This window comes from Centroberyx affinis, unplaced genomic scaffold (genome assembly GCF_046629955.1).
Source record: "Centroberyx affinis isolate AG114_WGS23_722 - 3 ecotype Tasmania unplaced genomic scaffold, CSIRO-AGI_Caff_v1 ptg003849l_1, whole genome shotgun sequence".
Taxonomy (NCBI): domain Eukaryota; kingdom Metazoa; phylum Chordata; class Actinopteri; order Beryciformes; family Berycidae; genus Centroberyx; species Centroberyx affinis.
The window spans coordinates 175,415-199,567 of NW_027281696.1; the positions used below are offsets into that span (position 1 = coordinate 175,415).

A 24,153-nucleotide genomic window follows, 5' to 3' on the forward strand; every position below is an offset into this window, starting at 1 on the left:
CCCCTCTCTGACTGACAGCCCGCTAGCTGCTGGCTGCTGACTAGCCGTTCCACTGTCACCGGCAATGATACAGCAAACACTGGCTCGATAAGATACACCGAGATGGACTTAGAAACCACTTTTTATCACTACAAAGACGGATATTATTTAGACAACGTTGTGTATTGACTGCGGACAGAGTTTATTCTTTGCCAAGGTAACGTTTGAACCGTCAGATCTGGGGAAAAAAGACTCGACGTCTGGAAACAGAATGGATGCGATGGATGATTTCCTGCGACACACACCGGCCAGCTAGGAGGCTTTCACACTCACTTTGAGGCGCACCTGACTATACCTAAATTATTCAGTGTTAGACATATCTGTGTACTTAATTGTGACCGTAAGATCTGAAAAATAATAGGAGTTAGTGAAGAGGTACACCAAGTCCTGGAAGAGCCCGGCCAAACGCTACCAGCGACCTAACATAGCTTTAAGCTAACGGATAGCTAGCTTAATTTCGCTTACTCGTATTCTTTGTTTATTTTATTTGCTTCACTGAAGACAGCAGCTTTTATCTTACGGAGCTACAGGAATACCTGTCGCAGAGGTCAGACATCACCAACAAGCTAGCGTTTCTAACCAACTATAGGTTGCGACGCTTGGCTTGATTTTAAAGGACATAAATCATCTGACTTCTCACTTATGGCTTGTTAGTATCGCGGTACTGCAACTGACCCAGCTAGCTAGCGTCTGTGTTAGCTAGTAGGTAGCTCAGTAGCCGACAGCCACTTCTTGGCCTGTGACTGCTCGACTATAACGATGCATCACCAGGACTTTTCTGGAGATCCACCTGGGACTGGGAGCAGGAAAACGTCGCACTCGACAGCTTTCCATCACAGGAGGGGCAGCAGCGGTGCGTCTGCATCCTCCGCAGCCGGTGGCAGTAATGTCAGCACCAGTGAGGATAACCCGACCCAGCCTGGATCTTCTTCTCCTGGACTCCATCACCAGGCACAGTCCCAGGTGATGGGAGCTCAGGTGAAAAAGAAGAGCGGCTTCCAAATAACTAGCGTCACCTCTGCTCAGATTAATGTGAGCGCCAACAACAGCTTAGCGGACGACACCGAGAGCTATGATGACATGGATGAGTCGCACACAGAAGACCTCTCCTCCTCTGACATGCTGGATGTGTCTGTGTCCAGGGCTACAGACACAGGCGTGCCAGAGAGGAGCTCCTCTGACGAGACACTGAACAGCCTCCATGGGGTTGACACGCCTGGCCTTGTGTCGCCCAATGAGCCGCTGCATCTTCACTCCATCCCTCAGGGGTCTCAGCAGCAGGCTTCTATGGTAAATGGGACCATGCATCATCATCATTATCCTCAGCAACATAGCCAGGCCCATCACCATGGTCACCACTCCGATAATATGGGAGGAGCTGAACCGCCGATGCCAGCTACAGCGGGGAGTCTCCCTGCTGCTCCCTTATCTAGCTCCAGCCCAGCTCTAGTTTCCAAAACTGGACCTGGGCCTGGTCAGGCCCGCAGGACACCTGTATTGGATAACACTAAACCTGCAGGTGGGGCAACCCAACCATTAGCTACTGTTGTTGGTGGTACAGCCACTGACACGCACCTACCAGGCAGTGTGAACATTACCAATATGTCTGCTGTCAGTGCTCCAGCAATGCCCCCCTCTGGGTCCACAGGTTTCGACAGCAGTGGTGTGAGTGGGCAAGGGGCTTCCTTTGGAGTAGGAACGGGCCCGCCTGCCACCCCCAACACTCAATCCCAGCACACCCAAACGGTGGCGGCTAGTGGCTCTCGTTTCAGAGTGGTCAAACTGGACACTAACTCTGAGCCGTTCCGCAAAGGAAGGTGGACGTGTACGGAGTACTATGAAAAGGAGCTTCCTCACGCAACTACATCTGAGACGCTCAAGGGTGCTGAGGCAGCTGCAGAGACTGAGGCAGGGAACGGGGGTGTTGCTGTGGCCAGTCCAGGCCTACCTGCTGTGCAACCACCTCACACACTGCAGCCCTATCAACAGCCAAGCCAAGACTTCACCAGCCCACAAGCCATGCAGAGCCCACCACAGGGACAGGCCCCCCTGACACATGTGCCACCCCAGGAGGTTGGTGGTGGGGGTCACATGCTTCAGAAGCCCATGGCCCCTGTCACTCACCCCACAGCAACCCCACAAGTGATGGCACAGGGCAGTGTGAGTCAGCCTACCTCTGTGATGCCCCAGCAGTTGCCCTATGCTGTGGATCCCCAACAGGCCCAGCCCCAGGTAGGTTACCCCACACCCCAGCTCCCTGTGGGGGTCGTGGCCCAGGGAAGTGTCCGGCAGCCGGACTTTATCCAGCCCACTGCTCCCTTCCAGACCCAGGTTCAGCCCCCGCTGCCTCACGTTGCCACGGGACTCTCCATGACGGTGGGCCCTGGGGCACAGCCACCAGTCACCATCACTCAACAGCTGCCCCTTCAAGGTCATGCCGCCCCTCCTGCTCAGGCAGTCTTTGCTTCAATTCAGCCCCAGCCCCTCCCTGCTCAGCCCCAACAACAACAACAGCAGCAGCAGCTGCTCCCACAAAATCCCCAGGCCCAAGCACAGCTCCCCTCAGCCGCCCGTGCCCCAGTAGCGCCCACCCAGGGGACCCCATACGTGCCTCTGACTGCGCTACGAGCTGACCTCCAGCCTCTCCTGACCCCAGGCGCGTCCTTCACACAGACCTCTGGAGCCACCCATGTCCCTGGAGGTGTGAGCTCCCTAAAAAACACCCAGCTGGAGAACGCACAGAGACTCCTGTTCCAGCACCAGGGCCTGCTGGGTCTGCCCAGGCTGGGGGCAGCAGTAGGTGGAGAGGGGGCCGCAGAGGCTGGCAGCACTGCAGGATCTCTGGCCCACATGGGGATGGCAGCCGAGGCCAGTGCCTTGATGGCTGCTGCTGCAGGCCTCAGGACCCACCCTGCTGAAGGAGAGGACGACAGGTGAGGATGGACAACCTGTGATGGCATAGCCACGCATATTAATGTAAACATCAGATGTGTGGAAATGAGGATTTAGAGGACATTGTAGTTAGGGCTGCAGAATTAAGTATTTATAATCTTATATTGTTATTTTATTTTCCATCACAAGAAACCATAGAATATTGTCATAGCAGTAATATTGAAAAACTTCATGTAGAGCATAAGATGAGTGCAGTAAAAGAAATGTACTCCTTGCATTGACACTACCAAACAACTGTGATCACAGTATCTAGCAAAATAATCTGTTTTATCACGGGCATAATTGTGTTGCCGTAGTTATAATGTAATCTGGCAACTGGTTGTCTGTCTGGAGTTTCATTCAGTCACTTTGTCAGCCTTCAGAGTGGAAACTAAGACAGTGGGTAAAAAAACAAGTAGTCACTGGACCTTGATATTGTACTAAGTGTCAGTGGCTGCGATAGAGGTGTTGGAAATGCTGAGTCACTGAGGGCGCTGGGGGAGGGGGGTGCAAGACCATGATGCACTGCTCTGCTTGACCCCCTACCATCACACATCCATCTCCATTAGCTCAGGTTTCTATATGGTCGGTTAGTCCACATCATTTCCTCTTTCTCTCTCTCTCGCTCTCTCTCTCTCTCTCTCTCTCTCTCTCTCTCTCTCTCTCTCTCTCTCTCTCTCTCTCTCTCTCTCTCTCTCTCTCTTTTCTCTTTCAGTCTTTGTGTCTCTCTTTCCCTCCGTCCCCCTCCCCTTGATGTAGTCTTTTATTAGACACTGGATCTGTTTAGTTGTACCACCCTGAGGGATCTGCGCCATGCTTTATTCATGTGTTTTACTGTACGCTTAATCGCTTATTAAATGCTACGTCACAGTTAGCTTTGCCATTTAATTCTCTTCCTCTGAGAAGTGATCGTCGCAGTTGCAGGTAGTTTCTAGGAGCGGAAGGTGTTGTCTAAATATAGTCGCTGCCCTGGATCGCCAAAACCCTCCTGTATCCCATTTGAAGATGCAGTGGAAATGTTTGGCTCTGAGTGTCAGCGCTGTAGAGATGGGGTTTGATTAGGAAACAAGAGCTGTGTTGAAAGAGAGATGCACTGTCATGGTCGCAGTCTACTGTCTGGTGTTCTGGTTAGGCAGCAGATTCATGTTAGCACAGCAATAATACCTGCAGGGTGTAGAGGGGGGAGTTCTAGGTACGAGGCAAGAGGACTATCGGCCTCACCCAAGAACCCACAATCACAGTACAAAACACCCTCTTGGGTATTTTTGCTTTTATTCAACAGTTAACCAATGCATGTGCACCGTCTGAAAAACGGTTCACTATACATAAAAAACAGGCGAAAAAGGGAAAGATTGCAAACTAATTCCATGGTTACCACAAGACTTAACAAAGCAACCAGTTCCAGTTTTCAAAAGGCATAGATAACTGCACCTTTAACTAAACTGTCAGCATGGCAGGACAGTGTTTGGCTGAAACTACCTGCTGTATAAAATATATATTTCCGTCTACTCGGGTTAAAGTGCATTTGTGTGTGTGTACTTGAGGACAGAGGGTGTGATAACTACTGGCTTATTCTTAGTCCTATTCAGCTGCAGACAGAGCAGAACTGTATTCTGAGTGGGCGCTTTTGTCAACGCTTTGTGGCACATCTTTTATGAAACCCCCCACTGTGACACCCAGTTGACAAAACCCCCATCATGGCTCTGTGTGTGTGTGTGTGTGTGTGTTTGCCTGCCCTCTGCATGCCTTCCTCTGTGAGTGTGTGTTTGTGTTTCCGTATGTCCGTTTGTCGGCCTGTTTCTCCATGAATCGTCCGCTGTCCTGCAGCAGTAGCAGACAGTCTCAGTGTGTGTCTGCTTTGTTTACAGTCACGGTCATGTCATGCTGCGATCTGTCTCCCCTCTCTCTGGCTCTCTCTCTATCTTTCTCTGTCTGTCTCTCTTCTTTCTCTGTTTATCTTTCTCTCCCATTGTCACTGTCTCCTTCTGGCTCTCTGTCGCTCTCAAAAGAAGAAACCACACACAGGCCTTAGTGCATCATGTCAGCTGTCCAAAGTGTTCTCCTCTAGCCTTTGCTTTTAGACACTAGACTCTTCTTCTCTCTTCTCTCAAAATCCTCCTATCCTTGCCTATTGCTTACATGCAATGTTCTCTCTCAGCCAATGGTGTCCAGTCCTGTGCCATAGAAGAGTCTGCAGGTTTTCATTCTGACCAGAGGGAACATTGCTTACATGCCAATATTATGTCTCGCTCTCTGACTTTGTGTTTGTGCCCTTAATAGTCTCTCGACAGTCAATCATACTGACCGAGTCCAAATGAGAAGTGTGTTTTGGCGAAGAGTGGCATATCTTCAATGTTTACAGAAATTGTCTTTTGTGGCTCAGTGGTAAAACACATGGCAATGATACTGTCAGTTTTAGGGCTTTGACTCATGAAACAGTACTGTATCTATGGCACTTTTTTTAAAAGAGTCTACCAAAAGGAATATGTTGTAGCTGCCAGGACGGGCAGTAGCATAGCATTGCATAGTATGATACAGAGGCTGCATGGGAAGTTGTGGGCCGTGTTGTAAACAAACTTCTTCTTCCGTCTATTTCCATCTCTGTCAGTGAGGCTGATGTCAGTGAAAGTTGTCTAAGGATAGTGATATTAATCAGTGTTGTCATCAGGTCCCCCTGCCTCCCTGGGTGGAATTTCAGCCTGCAGGTTGATACCAGTATAGTTTGGCTTTTGAGTAACTGCCAGCATTGGTTCGCACTAGAAGGAAAACACTCGCAACTTTCACACACACACTTTTAGTATACGTTACATCTCTTGTCTGTGCCGCATAATTCACACACAAGTTTATCATATTCTGTTCCTTCGCTGTTGCAGCGAAGCTCTCTAGATTCAGAGAATTAATCTATCATTGTTTGTTGCCTTAACTTTTGTTTTTCAAAAATCGTACGCTACAGAAAACAGTCCCCATTAAAAATGCTAATATTAGTTACACAGCAATGTTTTCATTGTTTATGCCTCTGGGGGGGGTCGGGTTGTTGTCATGAGGCACCAGGGCATTTGATGCTATGCTATACGATGCTATGTAGTTATGTAACATCTCTAACTCGAGACAAACAGCTTATGGAGTATAAACCTAGAGGCCAAATGTAGCTTTTCTCTCTGCATGTTCAAGCTGTATGTTCGTGCAGTTGAATACCCATGTTAACCCATGAGGGTCAAAGCATCATCTTGGAATAGTTTACTATGGCTAAATAAATAATTTTCTTTGCTAGATCCAAAAAGATTTCATCATAAGAAATGATGAAATCTGCCCAGGTGTTGTGCCTGTATGAAGAAAGGATGTGGGTGTAAATAGGTTTGAAGTTGGGCACCCAGAAGTTCCGGGTTCTTGTTTTTTTCATCTGACATTTTCTAATAACTAGAAAATGTCAGTCAGTCAGACGAAACAAGTGTTTCACAGAAACACCATATTTCAAAGGTATAAGGAATGCCTTGTACAGTGTCAGGAATAAAGCCATTTATCCATATAACGTCATGTTAAAGGTCAGCATTTAAAGTTAGGAAGACAAGCCTGGGATTTGCCAAAACATTTTTTCGCAGCTTTATATTAAGAGTATTTTCTAAAGGAACTTTTTAAAGTCTTTTGGACATTTTAGTACCATTTTAACCTGAGTAAAAATGCATTCAACTGCAGCTGAGGTAATATAAGTTAAAACCCATAATTGAACAATCATGAGCTTTTCCAGGCCTGGGACACAACGCAGGACCTTTAAAGGTCCACATTTGCAACAACCACAAGACTCTGTAGCCTCTATAACACAAAAAAGCCTCCAGGTCTTTGAAATCTGGCAAAAACAGTGTTTTTTATGTGGATCTTATGGTTCGAGTTAGTTTGATATAGTTTGAGTTTTTTATAGGTGTAATAAAATCCCTAAATTCAGTTATCCTTATATTTCATTCTGATAGTGTTTTGACTTTATGGCTCACGTGCTTCTTTTGTATGAGAACAATATGTTGGTAAATGGAAGTCTAGCTTCATGCACTGTAGATTCGTTTGGTTAAATTGTATGTAAACGTGATGCTGTACTCTATACAGTTATGTGTTCATCCTGGCAACTGAATTTCAGCCAATTTAATCAAAAGGACAGGCATTCAAATGTCAAAACAACTTACAATCACTGCATCTAGTCTGTTAAACATTGCTTTTTTTTGCTTCCTTCAAGGGATAATTAACCCTAAAAATAAAAAAAGTTATTCACATGATCTTTGACAGTTCAGTCAGGGTTTTTGAACATGAACACACACAGTCAAGTCTCCATTTAAGTGCGTGGCAAGACATTTTTGATGATGTTGTCAAGAGACGTATTCTAGCCATGCTGTAATGGCAGTGGATGGAAGATTGACTTTTACAGCCACTGGGGTGATTTTATAGGGATTGTGGGCACATTTTCTGATGGAATAAAGCTAATTTGGATTTAAAAGCTTAAACAATCATCCTATGAGTCCACAACATCAGTCTTCAATTTATCATCAGTGGAGGCTCTATGTTTTCTCACGATCAGGTCACAGGTTGGAGCTGTTTTTTTTCTTTGGGTTCTAGCTGTAAGAAAGAGTTGGTCATGTTAACAAATCTTGACTCAACAGTCTTAAGGTTATAGGAATAACATGTCAGTTTGGTTTCTCAGTTGGCTTGTCGTTTCATGTTACTTTATGTGCCTCACAGTTTAGCGAGCTTGTTTCTCTTTCTGCAGCTTCCATGTTTAGCTTTGCCCTCATCTTCGTCATTCTCAAGCTCTCCAGCTATTTTTGAAAGCTGACTTCTGACTGGCAGATTTGAGCTGAGCCAGTGAGATCAGATATTGGTTGCCTTTAAAAGATTTGCCTCTTTTAAACCCCTTGTGACTTTGTGTTCCATGTCAATATGTGAAAACTTTCTGATTTATCTGGGGGTGTTTTTGGTCTCTGTTGATCCTGTTCTGTCTGTTTTAGCGATGATAAACTGCCAGTCAAGCACTGCAGTTACACCCGCCTTGACACATGATTTATGTTTTGTTGACAATGACACACCTGTTTTTAACCTGCCTGTCATCTAAAACTGAGCTGGTGCGGTGTTGTGGGAGCCCTCTGACAGCCAAGCCCAAATATGGACCAGCGCTTGGAGCTACTGCCAAGATAGAAGTTGTTGTTTGGACTTCGGTCTACTACTAGGAAAAGGCTCACTTCTATAAGAGTTGTCCATTCCCTTGAAATGTTCTCGTGCCCTTTCTTGTTTATTGTCAAAGGAAACCTGCATGGAAAGTAGAAATATTTTCCAATGCAGTTGTTCCCACACTGTGGTCCGGGGACCCCCAGGGTCACTTGGAGAGGTTCTAGACGGTCCCCAGCAAAAGGAAGAATAGTTTAGTTCAACTATTATTTAATTTACTCAAAGTTAGAACAGTGAAAGAAAGCTAATCCACTATTCTCCCTCCATTTACAGTACAAACATTTAAAATTGAGCACTAAATCATAAACAACAAAAAACCTAAGACAGTATTTAACAGTTTTTGTTTTGTTATCTCTTTATTTATTTATTTATTTATTTATTTTCAAGAATCAAAATCCGCTGACATTGGGATCCAATGCCCAATATGTTTCTTAAGGATATGCAGTTGGTGTATGAAGATGTCTCTGCAGCAACATCTGCTGGTGTTTTTTCTCTCACAGCAGTACAACGCTCAGCATTCCAGCCCCCAGGCTGTTAAACTAAGGCCAGGAACAGACTTGTTTATATTGGAACCCGTTACCTCTAATGTCCCGTCTATGGGAGGACTGCTCTCAATTGGCTCGTCATGTGTCCAGTATATGATAGGTCAGTGTCAATATATTTGTTGAACAGGCTGCCTCAGCACAGCATCTGTGTTTGCAATAATTAAACTACAAATAGGCATAAGCACATAGACAGACGTTTCTCATATAGGGCATTGTTATTCTTGGTTGGTTGATCTTTTAATTGGGAGTAGGACGGCAGCTTTGTGTAACGTTGAATTTTCTGGTGCTTCCAGTTTCTTGGGAGGCATCTTGTGTGTGTCATGAACAGCAAATTAGACCCCAGGGTAGTTTAGTAATTTGTCATTTGATGAGAGATGACACGCAAATCATTAGCCACCAACTCAATACTGTGATGTTGTTGTACTGCCATTCCCCCACCAGGTGGCAGCCTTGGCTCATTAACACTCACTGCCTGGTCCACACAGTTCTTTACATAACCTTACCGCGCTTTGAGAAGCACTGACCTAAAACGTGCCTTCCAGCGCAGTGGAAATGGCTTCCCTGCACCTTAGCTTCTGTGCACGCCATGGATGAATCATCCACAGATGAGTAGTTTCAGATCTAGTTCTCTTTAAAAACAGGCCCCAGGGGTCGAAACATCATTAAATATATCCTTTGGGAGCGTTTGTAATACAGTGGGTGTGCTTATTTTTAATCTATGGATTGATTCACTCTTCCCACTATACCTGCCAAGTATTGTACTGTATGAGTTTGTAGCAATTTGACTGAATGACTAATAAATGAATCACATAATATTAAGGTTTCATGCACTCTGGACCTTTGTGCCAATTCAAAAAGGTAATGCAAGCAAATGTACAGCAACTCCTATTATTTGGATAAATTCAAGCCACAAGCCCAGCTAATGGTTCCCCAATTCCCACCATATTCATTTTACCTGTATTATGAGGCTTACTGGCCTCATTCCAAATCACATATTATTTTTGTTAATTAGTTTTAACTCCACAACCAAACCAAATATCTCATTAAAAACTCAAGGAAATGCATCCTTGTATCCCCAATGAGTTTGTTTCAGAGCATTTTTGGCACACTGTTATTTTTATGTATTTAAGCACACATTTCTCATGTGGCATGGGGGTTTATTTAGTATTTATTTGTGCATCGTGTGTGCATATGTTTGTACTACAGAATAATTTCTAGTTCTGGAATTCTAGTTAAGATGACGACGGAGGGGCAATGTTGTCAGGCTTTGCTCCTGTCTCTCTGAAAGTGCTTCTGTAACATGTGAAGATCTGATGCAGTCAGATCAGAACATCAGGCCCTGACAGATTCAGTTTTAGGGTGGGCGGATGGGTGGATGGGCGGGTGGGGTGGGGTGGGGCAGAGCCGAGGAGATGGGTGTCACGTTTGCTCGCCTTGTGCCCCCGCGCAGAGACGCAGATTCTTGAAGACAGTCACGGGCCGGAGAGGGTGTGTGTGTGTGTGTGTGTGTGTGTGTGTGTGTGTGTCTGTCTTTCTCAGCGGGAGCGTGTTTATGGCTTCACCCATCATGGTGCTTAGTGGTGTGTATGAGTGGGTCTGTGTGTGTTTCTCAGCACATGGGAGCGTGTGTATGTCTGTCTCGGCCCATCTTTGTGCTTTGGGGTATGTGCACGTGTGTGTGTGTGTGTGTGTCCTGCAATGGTGGGAGGTGAAGCTTTTAAATGAGTAGTTCTGCCTGTAGCTTTAGGCTTTACAGTGAGGGGAAAATATACGAGCGAGGAGGAGGAGGAGAGGCAAGAGCTCTGGTTTCAACTGGTTGTGCCTCGCTCGCTCTCCCTTTCTTAAACCTGTACTGTGATTCCCTTTCTTTCTCTCATCTCTCTTTTCCATCGCTTTTCCCCGCTGACTTTTCTCACGCTCATCCTTTATGTCCCCACAAAACAGCTAACAACAGGGAAAGGAATATGTTGATATTTCAGACGCCGTAATAGAACCCATAGTGCCAAAAGCAGCTGACAAAAGCACGCTTTACCGCCTAATGATACAGTATTCCTAGTTTTATGTACACAGTACAGCAAGTGTAACCTGTCACTGACTGAGTTGAAACACATCACTATATGCTTAAGTCACACTCATTTTGTTTGATTAACATAATTCATGGGTAGTAAGCAGGAAAACACTCATTGACTCCACTGTCAAATAGCTTCCCCTTAAACTGCCACTTCAAACATCTTAATAATCATAATGGTATAATTGTGTTTTGCTACCATTATTTTGTGCTTTATGAATTTGAGTGAATCATTGTGCTAATTCCAAAGCAAGTCAGGGCACGTGGAAAAAAATCAACCCCCTGGAATCATGTGATGTTAGTTACAATACTATTTTTGTATTGACAGTTTTGGTACTTGAATTTCTACTTTTTATTTTTTTGAGTGATGCTCCTAATGTCTTAACATGAAAGACGGGGGAGCGTTTCTTGGTTTTTGTTAACCCTGCCTTGTTAAATTAGTTCTGTGGAGGCCTGGTGGTGACTGGTGTAAACTGCCAACCATGCTTCTGTAGGAGTGACACATCAACAGTGCTTTAAATGGAAATTGTCAAAGTTTCCAGCGGACCGTGCTTTCCCAATGATCCTTGGGAAAGAAGGCATTCTAATAAGAGATATGTGAAAAGACTGATGGATCCTCTGCAAGTTCTACAAAGGAAAGAATTGTTAATGTAAGGGTGAAATTCCAAATCTGTACTTTATTGATCCCCATAGGTCTGTCTCTTCATTCCAGCTTCTTCAGTCTTATTTTGGATGACTGCTGAGCGGACACGCAGGCAGATGGGGGAAAAAAGACTCAAACTCATAGACAGTAACGTGACCACCCCACTACACACTAGAGCAAACATTTATTCCCTGAACATGTGAGACTTCCCAGTAAAGAACAGACTTCTCGGTAAAGAGTATACTTCTCCGTAAAAAAATATATAATTCCCATCGCTGTATGTCAGAGCCTTGACCCTTACTACTGTTTCAACACATTCAAAGCTCCCCATGAAGCCGGTACATTGCGGAGCGCCTAGGGTAATGTTTCTCAACCGCCGACCCAAGGAGCAGAGCTGCTTTTTGGGGATGACCTCCCTGGTCTCTCCCTAATGTAGTTAGCCAGATAGTCAGTTGGTTTTCCAGCTCAGTTTACATTGAAGACGACCCCTCAAACAGGCTGGACCACAGCTTGTCAAATCTTCAGACAAAAACAGTATGTGCAGGTCCATGTGACTGCGGTATCGGTAACGTAACTACCTGTGACGCCTGTTATGTTGCTAGTGTGATAGTAAAGTTGCGTAATATTATATAATATTATTCATTGTAATGAATGGATTAGAGTAGGCATAGGGTAGGATCCAAATTTGAAGCGTGAACAATTTGCCACATAGAGCAGGAAATGGCTTGCGTGTGTAAGTGTGTGTGTGCATGTACATGCGTGCCTGTGCATACATATAAAACCACAAATACAGAAACAACCCTTTGCCAGTTTGGGGTGGGGGGGTATCTAGACAGTTGCTAGAGGGGGGTCTGCATTGATTTTGACAGGCCTTAGCCAGATTTTTGTGTAATCCTTTTAATCTCTGGTATTTGTGCCAATTCAAAACCCCAGTGCACTGTCTCCCCAATCCCTCCCTGTGTGTGTTGGTGTACACACACATGCACGATTGTGGGTTCCTTGGACTCAATTTCCATATACATCAGCTGTCACCTACCACACTATATGAAGAAGCTGTAAATGCCCCTGTTATTTCTCTTTGATGTGAAACCTTGAAGCATAGGTCTAAACCTTTATGGGGGAAGGTTTGAGGTGTTGAAAATTCACAGCTCATTTATCAATGGAACAAGACCAGTTTGGACTTCTTCTCCATACTGCTCTCTCTCTCTTCTCTCCCTATCTCTCTCTCTCTCTCTCTCTCTCTCATGGCCCATATGGCACTGAGGCTGGTTATGTAAGCCGTTGCGTGCGCGGCAGAGACTGATTCACTTACGCTCCAAAGAACCGCTGCCCTGAAGCCCTGTGGTGCCGTGAGAGCTGGTTGAGTTTTTGGGCGTTCCGTCTCTTTTTTGTCTGTGTGTTTGCGTAAAGATAAAGGGGCTTATCCTCAATTGCAAACAAATTAGATGTTTGTTTTGGATAGTGGTCTCGGTTCACTCTGCGATCCTCTTGAACAGCGGATGTAGAACTGGCCGTCGTTTCTCATCTGCAGTGCTACCATTTTACTGGCATATGCTCCAAAAAAGTAGTCATGATACCTTGTAAATGGAAAAAGGATTGCATGTGCAATGATGTAATTGTTTTCAATTATTTTCACACAACTTCCTCCTAATATTTCCTTCCAGCGCTCCTTTTTATGTTTTTATTTTTCAAATTTGGAGTACATTTCCTCCTTAGGGGGAAAACAAAATCCCTCTGAAGAGCTCTCCGCTGCAGAAATGCCAGTGTTACAGGCCTGTGAAACCGGATTCCGCCAGTCTGCATAGCCTCACACACACTCGCTGACAGAAAAACACACAAACGCACGCTGGCACACACCGTACCGGGATGCACAAACTCGGCACAGACACACACACACAAGCTCACGTCTCCAACTGCTTGAGGGCAAGTGATGCAGAATGAAGTGGGCGAATCACGGCGCAGTATACACACTGATGTCACAGGGAGAAAGAAAGAGGGATGCGAGAGGAGAGATGGAAAGAGAGATGAGCAGGGAAACATCATTTGAGTGTCCGACCAAGTCCGCGACCTAATCCACTGTATCCTTTGCTCCCGTTCCAGCGTCCCCTACCAGGACAGTCAGTACGGTTTCTGAATCACAGCTCGGCCCTGGTTTTTTGGTCCCCTTGGCGCTGGTCCCGTCTTTGCATTGTGTGTGAGCGTGCGTTCACCCTCCACACTTATATAACTATCCCCCATTTTGTCTCGCTGTCGGCTAATGGCATCCAGTCGTGTTAATAGCTTCTGAATCTACTGGTGAACACAGTTTCCATCTCCTCTCTAGAAACCATTTGGCTTGTCTTGTTTATATTCACTTCCAACAGTTGATAGGTGGAAGGAGGTAGTACTTGGTCTAAAAATGGCAAGAGGGAAGCACAACACTGCTGGAAGAATTGCAAAGTGGTAAATAAAGAGTGGACATTGCTCCGGACCGAGAGATTACTGTTTTTTCATTTTTGCAGCTACAGTATTGGCTGAGTGGGGTCCTTTGCAGGACCACACACTGCAGCCCGAGTGATGGCTCCCTAATTGAGCGGCTACGCCCTCCATCAAACCACACAATGAAGTGAGGCGGAAGCGTTACTTACACTCAGCTGGGCACTTTTGTGAGAGAGCATGGTTGGAGGAAGGGTTGAGGTGAGGAGACAGGAGATGAAAAGGGGAGGAGGGAGGTGGAGGCCATAACTTAACAGCAACTTGGCTAGAAGGCATTGAAGCTTGCTATTAGCGCTGTATTGATCTTTCACTTTTCTACAACACCCAGCAGTTAGCGGTTAGATATCTCTTCCTCTCCTTGTTCCTGCATGTCTCTTTCTTTTAGAGCATCTCTCCCCCCTTCAGGGTTTTGTGGAGTTTTTTTTATATAATTAATAATTGGTTGAGAGACTTCAAAAGGGATTTATATTAATGAAAATATATTGTACTTTATGGGTTAGGGTTAGATATGGCATAGGTTTCTTGTGTTAATTTAAACCTCCTCGCCTTAGCTCTCCTAATTCTGTTTCTGATTGAGGGGCTCTACTCCAAAACATTTTGGAAAAAATCATTACCTGAGGTTCACTGTTAATACAGTAAAATACAGGAGAGTCCAATGAGTACAAATTTTATAATTTTATCAACCAAGGACTTAGGTTTTCAAAACCAGAATTTGATTTAGTGTTAAATCAGTCATTATGTAAGAATAGGTGTCACTTTCTTCAAATGGATCAGTGGATTTTTCATTTTGGGATTAAAGTCTTTTGTTTATTTTTAAACTTGGTGGGAAACCCAGGCGCCGTATCCATCTGTTCATTCTACTCCACATCCACATCGTCAGCACGGGCTGCACGGCTGCACACTGTGACCGCACATCACCCTTACGTAAGCTCTCGACAGCGTGTAGGGTGTGGCAAGGATGGCCAGGAACGCCATTTTCTTTTGTGTTCAGATCTGCTCAAACTCATGTGGAGTCAGAAAATGGAAGGTGAACTCACCGGAATGAATAAAAATGGTTCTAATTGCTGACACAGTGCTGTGAGACGCACTAACTGATTGACTGATGGTGTGGAAAGCCTGGATTTTGCTGCGATGGGTGAAGTTAGTGCAGCGTGTGTATGTCATATGGAGTGGTGTGTTGTTAAAGGCTTAAGGGAGAGTTATAATGGGCTGTGCCTCTTAATTGTTTTATCCACGATTTGCCAAGGATTAGAGCTCATTACCCAACTACTGGAGTCTGATAGCTATTTGTTAACGTCAGTACAAGGTAGCTTGGCCAGTGAGGAACTTTTGAACGTTGCGTTGCAGTGACTTCAAACACTTTCTCGTCTTGGGTCGTTACTGTCAGGTTATCCCCATTTGACTTCCTGATGCCATTCCATGTTCCTCGTTCACTTGGTGTTTTCCCATGTTTGGGTGTGCTCTAATCTGTGAATATCTAACAGCCATAGTATACGTTTAACATAATGGTTAGGTAATATCTGGGTCAGACACACACACACGGAGCAGCTTTGGACAAGTGGATTCATAATGAATGAAAGCATCCCACTTTGGACAGTCTGTGATGTCATGGCTTCAAGGTCTCTCGCTATTGGCTGAGCAGAAACTATTGCAGCATCAGGGATGGTCTGAAAGTAAACCTGTCTCCGGCATAGTGAATGCTTCTCACAGATCAGTTTTGGGCTTCTTGGTCTAGGAGTGGTTATACAGACTTGTCTCGAATCTGCATGTACTATGCGAAGATCAGTCAAGTCTTAGGTTCATCGTAAGTGGTCATGGTCACCAATTGACCAGTTTCCCACATTTCCCTTTCCTTCCAACTTCAGTTGTGTTTGTATTTGCTCTTCCTGTCTCTGAACCTCTACGGTTTCCTGTATCAGATACAGTGGAGGGAAGAAAAGACTTGACCTTCGCCTAATGAGGTCGGTCATTTCACTGCATGAGAGTCACATCAATTTAGACTTTGTGTGGTGAGCTGAATCTGAACTACAAACCGACTCTGCGCCCCTCGCCGCCATTTTGTGGTCCCCTCCACAACCGCGCGCCATCTTCGACCAGGTTGCCTCTCCCCTTTGTTCTCTACAGTTCCTCCACTCAGTAATTGATGCTGCTCTTTTCACTGCTGAGTTACGGTGTACGTGTTTTGAGTGTGTCGAGGTCTCCTCAGCTCTTTGTCTGATCTGTCAGCCAGTCGGCCGTCTTGTTTCGATCGTCTTTGTTCAGATTGTGATGTGGACTGTGTGTGCGGCGGCGCGCATGCCTGTGTGGGAGCCTTGTTTGCTAGCATGGAGGTACATGTGAGCCGTGTTCCAGTGGAGACCCACGCTCTGTGTGTGTGTTAAATGTGCACCCACTGATGAGAAGTGACAGGATAGCTACAGGCAGAACAACTCGTAAAACATACACATTCTCCTTGAGATAAATGGAGGAGGGGCAGAATCTCTCCAGCGTGAGAAAACCTGAAGTAGATGGGATGCAAGGGGCGGGTGTTCATTATCTTTTATTGGGGCGGTGGATAGGAGGAGGGCCAATTAAACCCTTTGTGCTCCACCAAAACCAGAGAAGAGGAGCTTTAGGCCAACATACTACACCTGCCCCCCCATCAACAATACAGACAGTATTGCAGGAAAGGAGGAGGAAAGACTTCTTAAATAGGGAGAGGTTGAAGACCAAAGGGAGTGGCTTGTAGCCAGCCGTGTGCGCGCTAACGGGGTGTGTGGTCGAAAGCGGCTCATCCCATTGGACGGATCAACCTCATCTCTGCTGACAGTTTACATAACAACAGGGGGGGAGGTGTCTCGTGACTCGTTATGCAGTGACATCACCGCCCACCCTCCTATCTCTCCTCTCCACGCACCCAATCGTCTGAGAATCTATATGTGTTTGGGGCACGGGGGGGGAGGCTTAGTAAGGGGGCGATCGTAAGGACGTACACACCAGCGCGCGCTCCCGTTGTACGCACACACACTCCCACTCCCATCCCCATCTCACACAGCTCCGTCCAGGTCCCCATTGTTGGCCAGGCTCCCCTATGTGAAGCTGAGGGGAGCGGAGGGTCAGGGCCAAAGGGCGCAGGTCAGACGGCGGGGAGGAGGACGGAGGGGGTGCAGTGGTGGTGTTGTTTGTTTTGGGTGTTAGGCAGGGAGAGGGGGGGTGGGCCTTGCTCGGTCGGAGTGTGTGTTTGGCCGAAGAGCGTCAATGAGAGAGAAGGGGCTGGCCGGGGCAGGAGGAGCGCTGGGCAGGGACAAGATGGCCCTAAAGCTGCTCTTCTGGGAGCTGGAGAAGCATCTGAAGAGGTAACGATGGCTGTAGTGTTGTCATGCTGTCGGGGGATCCAGGGTGGCGGAGCGGGGTCAGGTCCGCTGCAGCAGCCAGAGGGTTAAACCCGGAGTGGAAACTAGCTAAGCAGTGTTAATGTTGTTATGGTGTTGCATCTCTGTCCGCTGCTTGTCTTCGTCGGTGGTGGTGTTCACTAGAACTGAAGGTTAATTGTTGTTTTATCCATTGGAGAGCGTCAAAAACGGAAGTAGGGCTGTCAGTGGTGAAGACGTTTTTCGATTAAACACCTGCGGTTTTCAAATCAAACTTGGTAATAACATAATTCCGCAGTGCATGAAATTGGCACTCACCTCTACCTGCGGCAAAGTATCTCGGCACACCACCTCAGCATGTTCAAACTGAGTTACTCCCACTCTGCTGCCCTCAAGGGCTATGCGCATGTTTGAGGACATGATGTTCTCGCTTGCGTGCATGTTGTTGCGCTTGACTGTGTGTGCCAGTATGAAAGTGTGGTTGGCTGATGTTCCTTTACTATAACATGTGGTCCTGACTGGATCGAGACCAAGTGCAGTTATCTTGCCTGTTTCAATTTCATTCTTCCCTCCAATATCAAGTGCTGTAGATAAGCATCGTATTTCCAGTTCCTAAATCAGTCAAATCGACCCCCATTTTCTTCCCTGCCTTTAATAATCAGGCCACCCATAGACTTCAGTTTCCCAAACCCAATAAACCAGAATATATACAGCCTGTCCTACATTCGTTACATGAAGTGTACAACCTACAACAACCCATCTGTCCTACCTTTATATGTCAACTGTACCCAAAGCCCTATTTTTACCTTCCCACCAAAGTATTTCAGTATTTGACTCCAACCTTTATTTTTCCCAAGCACATATGAATAGGGTTTCTACCATATGACCCTTGTGACACTATTCCTTTGTTTGGAAGAAATGGATAATTCACCACAAGGTCTGTGTTCAAGTTGTCTGCAATCACTCCATCCCTCGCAACTTCCTTTGACCTCCCAGCCAAAGTCCATCAGGGAGCTTGAGGAAATAACTTACTAAGAAACAAGAAGGATAGGGATTTTTGTCTTTGAGGAAATCCTAACTCTTCACAGACGGGTTGCTTATCTCCATTCCCATGTTGACACACACACTCCTCATGGTGAAACCAGTATTGTTCTCTGAATGTTCCAGCCAAAGACAGATATAACACCACTAAGGTGCTTAGAGCAGGACAGGTGTCCTGAGAGGAGTTCTTGACGTGAGGTCAAAGAGCATGACATTGGTACTTAAACCTGCAGTCATTAGGCTCTTGCATGTGCCCCTCGTCCAGTCTAATTCAATCAAAGACATGAATGAGTAGCACTCACAGGTCAGTTACCTCATACAGATAAAAAGTAAATGGGTATTTGTGGTCAGAAAACACAAGAAAGTTTATTTTTTTCTACATGACAATGAAAAACTGGACTAGGCACAGTGGTGCCGGTCTTCTCTTCCCTCTTTTTGACTGTCTTTACTTGCCATACTGCAGTCCCTCTCTTTGTGTGCTATTTATTCATATAACATAAAGTCACACCTCTACATCTAAACCTTCACACCATTAAAACCCACAGATGTGTTAAGATTAATCAGTAATGGGTATGAAATATGCCTGTTAGATGTCATTAGTGTTTAAAAAGACACTTAACGGCTGATTTCAGCTACTTGAAAGTGATTTACATAATCATAAGTAACCTTAAATGAAAAGAAAATCTGCATTTATGTATTTTAAGCATCCTTGAAGTAAGTACACCAATCATGTATTTAGTAGTCCTAAGACAAAACCAATATCAGTCGTGGTTTCAGTTGTTTGGGAAAATGTAAGTTCTTCTTTACTTCGGCCATGTCTGTACTGCATTAGCCATATAAAAGCCTGGTATGGTAAGCCAAAGGTACCACAAGACATCAGATATTTCCACTTTTTGGACAATTACCTTGTCAGAATGGAATCCCTCTTTCTGTCTTTTCTTGGACGCAACTCCCCATTGTAATAGCATTGCATTGTGGAGCTGAATGCCTTTACATGTGGTAAAGGCATTCAGCTCCACAATGCAATGCTATTACACTATTATACTGTATAACAAACTCAAGCTCAAACTCAAGTGTCATGTGTTTGTGTAAAGCCATAGACTGATTGGTTGTAATAATGACATTTTCATTTTGGTTGTCCTAAAATATGAAAGGCACAGAACTGGACCAAAAAGGATTGTCCCAATTTATTTTGAAGGCAAACTGATAGAAAATCAAAAAGCATAGTGATGACAGTCATTTTATACTCACTTTGATCTCTTTATGAGAGAGATGACTCAATTTAGATGACAAATTGCCAAAATTATAAAGGGTTCAAAAATATCAGAAAAGTTATTTATTTATTCATAAGGCTGTTTCCATTTAATTAAATTATTCATTGTAAACCATTGTCAGTCATTTAGAAAAGAGGAGTTGTCTGTGTTGCTCTATGCAGCGTGCAGAGAACAGAGTGTTCCCATCTCAGTCTGTCAAACTGATGAACTGGGCACTAAAGAGGACAAAGGAGCTTAGCTTCCACACAGCACCGTGTTTCTGTCATCTACCAGTTTCCTCCTGCACACAAACTCTGTAAACTTTCAGTGTTAATGTTTATTTTTCAAAAACATCACTTGGTCATCTTGTTATTTCACAACTGACACCTAAGTGCTGGATTGCCCCAGTCATCTTTTGCCCGAATTTGTCACAGAGTTGCGTTTGGTTGCATATGCTCGAATTTCATCGAGACTGTTTTTGTACAGTAAACCGCATAATTTCTATGTTAAGCAATCATTTTAAAGGTCACGGTTTGCACATTGTGTTGTGTGTGGCCTCTTAAGTGTTACAGCCGATAGGTGGAAGCATTGTTTCACATGATAGCAGCTTGTGGTCGCCGACCAAAGTTTTCCCAACATACTGCAGAACTGTATTGCATATTTATTTACTAAAGCTTTGATACAACCAACACTAAGCGGACAAACAGGAACATTTACCCTGACAAGACAACAAATGGCATCGCATTTTGAGATGTTTTTGTCCCGTGTCTGGTCTAGTAGTGAGCCACTGGTATGGTAAATATAGCCAAAAGCAAGTTTCCCCCTATAAACCAGCTGTTTTGCGCGTTCACAGTCAAAGCTGTCTGTCCTGTCAGGTTTATCACAATTTCCTGATGCGCTGTGTGAGTCGGGTTGGCTTTTATAGAGGACGAGCACCAGGTAGGAGAGATGGCGCATGGATTATTAAATCAGTTGCTTCTCCGCCAATCCGGCACGCGGGCGCGCCGATTTCTCGCATACATTATGCAAATGAGTTAGTTCTCCGCCAATCGGCTGCACCGCCGCGCTGTTTTCTTGCATGCATTATACAGAGAGCGAGACGCGGTCTGCGGATCTCCAGACCGGGCGCTTCAGTCTTTGTGCTCCGCTGCGGCGCTAGCAGGCTGTCCCGGCTGCGAGCTCTGCATCGCCCGGAGAACAGATTCACAGCCTGCCCCGAATAATGCTCTATTTTTCTACTTTTATACCGCTGGATATTTTTTACATTTGAGGATTTGCCTTTTTCGGGGGAGGGTTTTCATGGACGGAATAGCATGAATTCCCAATGTTACACAGTGGCGATGGACCTTAGCGTTTGTCAACTGAGGAATTTTTCTATATCGTTTCTGTCCTCTGTGCTTGGGAAAGAGAGTGCATCAGTCAGGGTTGACAATAGGTAATATAATCATTATGGGCATGTTTTCTGCTGATTTATACTGGATCCTTATGTTGCGACGTGTGATAAAACGTCCTCTGGTTGAATGAGAAATGCTGGCTCATTCATTCACCGCCATCAGTCAAAGCTTGATATCTTAATCTCCATTTGGTTTGTGTAGTGGCTAATACTAATCATAATATGTTACTGATAATAGGCTACTCTTTATCTCATGAAATGCATGGTAATATCCACATATTTCATTTCGCACATTAACTTAAGCCCGCCAATGGCAGTCACGTCTGCCATAAAAACAGATTTAATAGCTCAGAGTGGAGATTAAAAAATCAATATGACACTATTGGAAATACATTTTAAACCAACACACGCTCAAGTCGGCCATAGTATTCGGATTTTGAGTCTGGACTACTTCATATATTGTACATGTTTGTGTTGCAGGAATTCAAATAGATTTTTTTCTGTCTTTCAGCTCTTCGGGTGCGAGTGTGGTGGCCATTGACAACAAGATTGAACAAGCAATGGTAAGTGTCTGTGTTTTCATTATCGCAACATGTAGTCCTTACTCTTAACAGTGTTTGTAAGTAGGCCCGTATGATGTGTGATGTGTCTGATGTCTGATGTATGCGCTGCCTCCAACGTTATGTAACCCAAACACTGATGTGGACCTCCGTTTATAGAAAAAAATAAATTCCACCTCGCTCTGAGAATTTGTCGTTTTCTATCCTCTGTTGGTATTGTTGTGACTGTAATGATACTTCTACGTTTTGTCTTAATTGTAATGACAATAGGGATTCCCAGATTAGTGACAACAGACAATAGCTTTGAGCCCGGTGCATCAACTGGGCAGTGAATGAATGAATGAATGAAAAGCTTTCTTGGTGCGTTTTCTCGGGCTTTATTGGAATTTAAATTGGAGGTGCTTAAAAAGACACCGGATCGTATGCAGACTATGTGCTGGAATGCAAGTTTTACATGAGAACAGCAGCTAGCAGGAGTGTCCTGGTCGGATCTGTCACTATTAGGACCGATGACCTCCGGCTTGTTGGCAAGTTGATGTGGGCCAGGCTAAGGTTCACACGCTATGCTCTCTCTCTCCCTCTCAATCTCCCGTGTTGCTAGGCAAGCGGCAGCCTCCCTTCGGCTCGGTATAAATAACTCTGCCGGTGATTGGCTCCTCCCACCCGGTGCAGGAACATTTTGTTCCCTCGCTGTGCGCCGGGGGAGGGGCGGGTCCACAGAGGAGGGGATGCACAGATTATTACACGCAAATCCCTTCAGCAGGCTGGCACAACAGACTGCTTAGGCATCACCGTGAGAATGCACTGCAAAACCGTTCTGTCAGAAAAAAATATGTTGTTTGGGGCGTTTTGTTGGAAAGATTTGATTGATGTGTCTGCATTGCTCTGTTTCCTCCAGTCGTCCACTGTGACAAAACTGGCGTGCGTTGTGCCAGACTTTGAAGTCGTTTACATTGCAAATTTAGCACTTGCCCTGTGCTGTCACACATTTTATCCTCATGCTAATTTTTCTAAGTCAGTATTGAGTTTCGAGCCCTGCAGAGCAAAAATCAGCTCCTACAGTGAATTGTAGATCTTGGCACAACTACAGTAAGAGATTAGGGCCAGCCATCCATCATCATGTTGATACTGTGAAAGGAGGAATTTGATGAATTATTCAACTGACCATATCTCTCTCTCTCTCTCTCTCTCCTCCCTCCCTTCCTCTGGCCGTTCTCAGGACCTGGTGAAGAGCCACTTGATGTACGCCGTGCGTGAGGAGGTGGAGGTGCTGAAGGAGCAGATCAAGGAGCTGATCGAGCGCAACTCCCAGCTGGAGCAGGAGAACAACCTGCTGAAGAACCTGGCCAGCCCCGAGCAGATGGCCCAGTTCCAGGCCCAGGTCCAGACCGGCGGCTCCCCGACCGGCGGCACCCAGCCCCCGGCGCTGGGCTCGGCCGGGACGGCGCTGGTCCTCCCCTCCGCACAGAACTCCGGCACCTCCGCATAGCGCAGGAAAGGGGCGGAAGCTTACGCCGGAAAAATCCCCCCGAGGCGTCGATAATGCCGACGGGGAAAAGAGACAGGGAAGACGGGAGGAAGAAGAAGAGGAGGAGGAAGGAGTGTTTCCATACTGTGAACTGACTCTAGCATCAAGACACCAACTATGCCACCGTCTGGAGGAGCGCACGCTACAAACAAACCGAGGAAAACAAAAAAAAGAGACTTTTTTTTGCACTTTTTATTTAAATGACGTTCAAAGACTTGTTGGAGTTGCACCGGTGTGTGTGTGTGTCTGCTTTCTCGTCAACTTCTACCTGCTTCAGACAATCGTGGTGATGGTGGTGGTCGTCATGGTGATGAGGGAAGGGCGCAGGTGGCCGGAACTGACCGTCTGTCCCCGAGCCGTCGAGGGCGACGGAGAGGGAGGAGCTAATCCGGTGCCCGACCAATCAGGGCACACCGAGCGCACGCTGCATGCCTCTGTCGGTGTCGTCGAATCCCGCCCCCCCCCCCCCCCCCCCCCCCCCCCCCCCGCAGTGACTTTTGGAAAGTGTGCAGTTTTTATTCTTCTGTCTTCTAATTTTATTTCTGTTTTTGTTTTTTCCTTTTCTTAGCTCTGAGGTTCAAACTGAGAACAAGCACTTTTGTCAGCGACGCCTGTCAGAAATACGTACATAGTGACAGTAGAAGGACCATTAAGGACATAAAAACATAAATAAATAAAAAAAGACATGACCCATCTGGAATGGGAGGCAGAGAAGCGATTAGTTCAACTCACTTTTTTTGGGTTTCTATTCTCGCAGCTGTCCATTAGGGATCTTAAGATGATAATAGTCTGATATTTTAGGGAGGAGTGGGGGAGGAATTTATGAAACATACATTAGCTGCGCCTCATTGCTCACTTTGGGAACTCTTCTTCTCGTCGCTTCCCCCACCCCGACACACTCTCTCCTTCTTTTATCCCCCGCAAGTATTGATGGAGCACTAAACATTTATGCAGGGAATCAATGTTTTTTAGGGAGGGCCGGGATAGATTTAGGATTGCAATTTTGTTTTGTTTGTTTATATTCTGTTGTCGTCGATGTAATTAACGTCCTAGTAGTCTGTAAGATAAATAACATAAAGGCGAATAAATAGGACATGACTGTTTTTAGGTTGTGAACTTTGT

The 24,153-nt window shown here is 45.5% G+C and overlaps 1 protein-coding gene across 2 annotated transcripts; it reads left to right on the forward strand.

Annotated features, from left to right (window-relative positions):
* The first annotated feature begins 798 nt into the window (after nt 1–798).
* LOC139662587 (TSC22 domain family protein 1) lies at nt 799–23,494 on the forward strand. Of its 2 annotated transcripts, none has more exons than XM_071541288.1 (3): nt 799–2,972; nt 21,455–21,506; nt 22,723–23,494. In XM_071541288.1, exons 1-3 carry the CDS (start codon nt 799–801, stop codon nt 22,990–22,992), a joined length of 2,496 nt encoding a protein of 831 aa, XP_071397389.1. In that variant the 3' UTR covers nt 22,993–23,494. The 2 variants fall into 2 exon arrangements, with proteins under 2 accessions (XP_071397389.1, XP_071397390.1); XM_071541289.1 differs by lacking the exon at nt 799–2,972 and adding an exon at nt 20,710–20,985.
* Nucleotides 23,495–24,153: the final 659 nt, after the last annotated feature.